At 32.4% G+C, this 6,173-nt stretch overlaps 1 protein-coding gene across 1 annotated transcript; it reads left to right on the forward strand.

Annotated features, from left to right (window-relative positions):
* The first annotated feature begins 2,202 nt into the window (after positions 1-2,202).
* On the forward strand, positions 2,203-2,367 carry LOC107002055 (40S ribosomal protein S29-like). The gene has a single exon (XM_015199980.2). The coding sequence runs from the start codon at positions 2,203-2,205 to the stop codon at positions 2,365-2,367; it is 165 nt and encodes a 54-aa protein (XP_015055466.1).
* The last annotated feature ends 3,806 nt before the right edge of the window (positions 2,368-6,173 follow it).

Raw genomic sequence — 6,173 nt, forward strand, 5'->3', positions numbered from 1 at the left:
TTGAGAACATGTAATTTGTCAAAGTGTTGTTGTTGAGGATATATAATTTGTTTAAGTGTTCTTGTTGAACTATGTGCCCTGTAAACCGTGAGTTGTTAGGTTGTGCTGATTTTTATGCAAGTTGCAGTTGTGGAGGTTCGGTTGGGGGTGGTAGGAGTACTCGTATTTCATTCCCTTAGCATGTGTTTAGAGGTTTACTTGCTTATGTGGCTTGGTACTCATCCCTTGCTTCTAATATTTTTTTGTAGGTTATTAAGCCTAGATTTTTGTTGTACTTGTCATTCTCTTCTTTTTCGAGGCTTCTTGGATATTTGTGAGGTAGCTGTTTGTCATCTCAGCGGACTCTCTTTCTTCATAGTTTTGATCTTATTCTATTCTAGAAACAAGTTCGTTTGAGACTTATATTTTCGTTTGATTTAATTGTAATACTTTAGAGGCTTGTACACGTGACCACCAGGTTTTGGGGTATAATATAAGTTGATAGTAAACTTTCCACATTTTATTGTAATAGTTGAGTTTTAGGCTGACTTGTCTTGGTGGGATAAGACGAGTGTCATCACATCCATTTTTGGGTCGTGATAAAATGGTATCAGAGCCCTAGATTCATAGGTCTCACGTGTGTACAAGTCGAGTCTAAGTAGAGTGTCGAGGATCGGTACAGAGACTTCTGTACTTATCTTCGAGAGGCTATAGTGACTTTTTGGAAAAATCTCCCTTTCTTGAATCTCTATTGTGTGTACTTGGTCCCATTTTGATTCTTATCGCTTTACTTCATTCACTCTCGTTTATGTGATGACTCGTACCTAGTTCCTTCTATGAATTATTGGCGTGTCATGCATTGATTTTATGTTAGATCTGGTATTAAGGTGGAAATGATATACTTATGAAATGAATGTTGATCATATGTGAGGGGGTTGAGTAAGCTTAGTTACCACATATAGTACCTGAGTGGTATAGGCTGAATCGAAAATAGTTCGAGAACTGAAAGTGAAATTATTAAAGGAAAGGATAGATATGGAACGAATTTGGTAATATTTTACATCAATTCTATTGGTAGAAATGTGTGATTTATTTGGGTATGATCTTCTCGTTAGGTATGATATGTTCTAGTGGTTGATTTAGCAAATTTTTGCGGGGTGACACTACTGGTATGAAAATGAATACGTCGATTGTCAAGTGTGAATATTAACTACTTAAAGAGTTATAAGTTGTATCACATGCTAGTATAATTAGATTCAATGCTACGTTATTATTTGAGAAACTAACTAGTTTGTTACTACGGGTGCTTTGGTTAAAACATTGTTATAAGGAATATTTTTGTGGTGGATTGTTGGTATGGTATTAATACGTTAATCTGTGGAGTGTATCTCGAGGTTTCTAAATGAGAAGTAGTCCAAGGGAATGGATAGATACCAGAAAGAAAAACTTATAGGTAAAGGAAGTCTCAATGAGTATAAGGTAATTGAAAATGTTAGTAAGAAAGTTCATGTTAGATTGGGTTAGTCCTTTGATATTGATTGGTTTAATTGGATTTAAGGTGTTATATTGATTAAAAGGTTGATTTCGTGGTGATGACAAGAGCTAACTAAGCATGGTGGTATAAGAGTTCGTGATGGAATGTGGTTGAGATGCAACTATATAATAAGGATTGTTGGTTAAAAGAATTTTGAATTGTAATAACGACTTGTGAGTATTTACGAATGTGACATGATACTATTCAATGAGTAATTGGATTGCATGGAAAGTTATATGAGGTGATGCGATACTGCTTGAATAAAATTGAGAGGAGATAGCGTCATAAATTGAAAGAATTAGTATAATGTAATTTAGTCTTTGAAAAAAGACGATCGAGAACAAATATATTTACTTTGAGAGCAAGAACAAAAGATGTACCTTCAGATAGTAGGAAATTAATTTTAGAGACACATGATTTCATCTATTTGGCTATACTCATGATAACAGTGTTACGGGTTATCATATTGGTTAATAAGAAGTAGATAAAAATTTAGAAAGAAGTGTACAGATGTTCAACTCGAGTGATAATAATGTTTTTTGGTGATTTTAAATTTGATAACGAGTATGACAAAAATTTTAGCGAAAAATTTAATAAGGTCGATGAAGAGAATTATGAACAAAAGTGAGTTTTGCAGAAGTATGGTTTTCTGATAACATCGCATAACCTCGCTTTTCTACCTTCTGAAGATGGGTCACTCTAACGTCTGGAACGCTCACCGAAGGAACTATAGTCCTGGTTCTCGCACATGTGTGTGGAATTCTCATGCTATTATTAGAAAGTATGGACTCACGTGCTGCGGACAGCTCTTCCGCAACAATGCCAAGGAAATTCGTTTCATTAAGTGCCGTTAAAATCTTCAATATGAGCTTCTACTAGTCCTCTACACGTGGTGCTGGTAGATATATGTCATTGGAGCTTTTTTATTTGCATCTCTATCAGTTAAATGATGTAATGAGACAATTTTGATATATGTTTAACTTTTGGAAGTGAACTGCTATGTGGACCTAAGAAGACTTTTTTTAAAAAAAAATAATAAATTTAATATTTTGTTATATACATTCCTAATTTTTAGATTTTCCAAAAAAAAAAAAAAAAGACGTAGGAGAGGCAATTAGTGATAAGATAAAATACTTGAATTCATAAAAATCTTCAAGGTATGAGCTAACGTTGATAGATAAAGAGATTGAGTTAAATAGTTAGATTCAAAATTCAAGTTTTTCACGGTTAGTTTAGGTTTTGGTAGGGTGTTTTTATCAAGATATAGATTGGTAACGTAAGAAATGATCGATCTCATTGGGTATGAAGCATTTGGAAGACTTAAAAATAATTTAGTGGTAAACTTGATTACTTTTGATTGTTATACCTAAGGGGTGTTTCACATAATGTATTAATATAGAGAATAAGGGGAAAATATCATGGGTTGTTGGTCAAAGGATAAGATTGGTAAGAAAGTTAGAAAGAGGAAAAAGAGTTTGGTGTATTGAAGAGTTCAAGGTATTTTCAATTTCTGTGATGGAAAGAATTTAAGAAAAGTGAAGGAATAAGTCCTCTCGTATATGGTTTGTATTTGAAGAATTTATTGGTTTTTGTCTATGAGTTTAAATATGATTGTTATATATGAACTAGAACAAACTTACTAGGAACTATCAACATTTTTTTTAGATTGAGTTTTGTTTGGGTGGTGTGGGGAAGATTATATATGTTATGTCAAGCTAAATTGTTCAAATTATTATAGGTAACTTATTAATGTTCAACATTGTGGACCTACAATTTTACATGATTAATGAGGATTTCGAGGAAATTGAAACTACTTGGTTGATGGTATGATACAAACTATTATAATGTGTTACATAGGCATTTGGTGGTAAGCAGAGGGTATAAGCTTATAGTATACCGAATTATTGGAATGGCCAAGAATTTCTTAAGTGTTGGTACGATGTATATGATTATTTTGAATGTTAGTTGAAATTTTGCATTTGAAAGATTACGTGGGGTTGACATTATACGTGATTCAATAACTTTATATTGATGGGAAATGCTTTTATATTTGAAACTAGTGTTAGCCTTGGGTGGGACTCGTATCTGTCATAAAATGCTTATTTGGAAATAGAGAACGTCATAGTTTGAAAATTTGAAGGCGATAATGTATTTGGTAAGAATACTTTAATAGTAGTAACAGTTTGAGAGTAAGGTAAATGACTGGTATAGTTATGATGCTTGTTGGTTTTAAGAGCGTTAAATTCAATGGAGTACTTGAGAAGTATGTGGGGTTCGATGAATCTAGTATTTGTAATATCGTAGTGGGGCAGTTTGGTTGATTGTTGGTAGCTAAAAATATGTCGAGAGATAGAGTCAAATAAAACAATTTTATTTATATGGGCATTATGGAAGAATTTTTATGTGACCACTTTCTTCGTCCTGGATATTATTTGAAGTATGATTCACCTATTATGATATGCGTGTTTCCACATCTATGGGTGAATCCTTCCGTAGTGGTGGATTGGATGTACCGATCCTCTTGTGTCCTTTTGTTAGGGTTGGATCCTTGGGCAAACTCAGTCATTTAAGTTATGATGGATTTGGTGTTGTTTGGAATAGTAAAAAAATATATCAGTAGTTCTCTTCGCACAATCTTTCTTATGAGAACTTATTTAAGAATTACTATGAAGAGTTACAATTGTCGAGTAGTGTTGTTAAAGGTTCTGTATTTTGAGCTGTATCGCTTGTAGAGTGATTTACATGATCAATTCATTCGTTGAGTTAGATAAGTTTGATTCTCTCTTGATGAGTACTCAATGTCAAAAAAAAATCAGATTTATAATTTAATTTCGTGGAAAGATTGTGTTGCGAGAAAGAAATCTTGATAATATATGTGATGGTTTGTGCATTATGAGTGTTCAGTGGTTGATTCTGGCTCACTTCTGGTTGTAGTCAGTATTGATTTGGAAGGTTATCTTGGTTACGTGAAAGTAAATATATATTCATCATGATGGTTGTGTGTTAATGTCCAATGAGTTTCAGTTTAGATTGGGTTCATGAGTAAGTTGGTGGCTCGATAATCACTCTTAATTTATAGATCTTACAAAGTTTTGTTTAAAAGTTCTGTTGTTAGTATTTGATTTGTATAGAATGATGTTAAGGATGAGTTCACTTAGAGATATGAACACTGACTGTTAGGTCATAACTCAGGCTTCTGGTAATATCAATTACTCTTAGTCCTTCTTCTTTATGTTCGAGGACGAACATGATTTTTAGTGGTGGATAATGTAACGACCCCGAAGGTCATTTTTGATAATTTTAAACTATTCATTGACTTTAGTTAATTATTTGATGGGTAATTGTGGATAATTGACTTAATTGATAGTTAATGGACTAAAGTATCATTTATTTTAACATTTTATACCATTTGTTTCATATAATTAAATTAAGTTAGTAAAATTTATCACTTGAATACCTAATTATTTTATTTAAAAACAAAAAGGAGATAAGAGAAAAATGGAAAGAAATTAACGTGCATCAGCGGCAAATGGACACAAAAAAAAGAACAGAGGTCACCAAGGTAACTGCATTCACCTTTGTACTGTTGTATACATACTCATATCATGATAGATGCCATAGAAATATTTTATTATTATTATTATTAGCATAGTTGTTTGTTAAAGAATAAGAAGAAACCGAAATTTAATAGTGGGAAAAAGTATAATAATAAAGAAACCAAAAATTGATATATAGGTTTGATGTTCTGAACGTGGGGTTCTAAATGTGTGAAGTAGTATTGTCCAATCATTGGACAATGATTACTCCTAATCATTAGACCAAGATTAGGATTATTAATAGTGAACGAGGAATATTGATTGGAACATTGAAATTAGATTGTTTCAGTAGTTAGTTTTTGCAGTCCGTCATTGGTGTGTTGGGCAATTAGTTTCGGCTTTAATTATTTGCATTCAATTATCATATTGTGATTAAAGTTTTGATATATTTAAATATATATTAAATAGTGGGTGTATTGTGATATATAAAAATCCTTATAATTATGTTGTTTGGAAATATTGAGACTAAACTCTAGATTTGAAACTTAGGAATTTGTTTATATATTTTAAGTGAGTTCTTGGATTTAGGCTAGGCATAGGAATATGAGTGTTGTTAGTTTCGAACCTTATTATGATTATTAATGTGAATAGATTGCTTGGATTTTGAAGTTCAACGAAAGGGGAAGATTCCTGAGTGATTGTTCGAGTATTTGAGGCAAGTGTATTTCTAAACTCTTTTTAAGTGTATGGAATGCGTGTATTTCCTTGTGGTATATGTATGGGAGTAACGGGATTGGTGATGGGTTGACTTGTTAATACGCTCAAACTTACTTCTCAAATAAGAAGTAAAGCGGTCGTGTCAAGTAAATAACCCAACTAGTGAGGTTGGGATCGTTCCCACGAGGAAAATAGTCTAGACTTAACTTCAACCTGTTATTACTATTGTTCGGTTGATGACTTCCTTAGAAAGTAAAAAAAAACATAAAAAGGGGGGTTTGTATTTCCTAATGAGTAAAAATAACTAACGAAATTTAAAGAGACACTTAACAGTTTTGAAAGTTGGATTTTAATCAATTAATCAAAGTAACTAGGGTTTACGTGTTCCCCACAGGTTCATAACTTGA

Source organism: Solanum pennellii, chromosome 10, assembly GCF_001406875.1.
Source record: "Solanum pennellii chromosome 10, SPENNV200".
NCBI lineage: Eukaryota > Viridiplantae > Streptophyta > Magnoliopsida > Solanales > Solanaceae > Solanum > Solanum pennellii.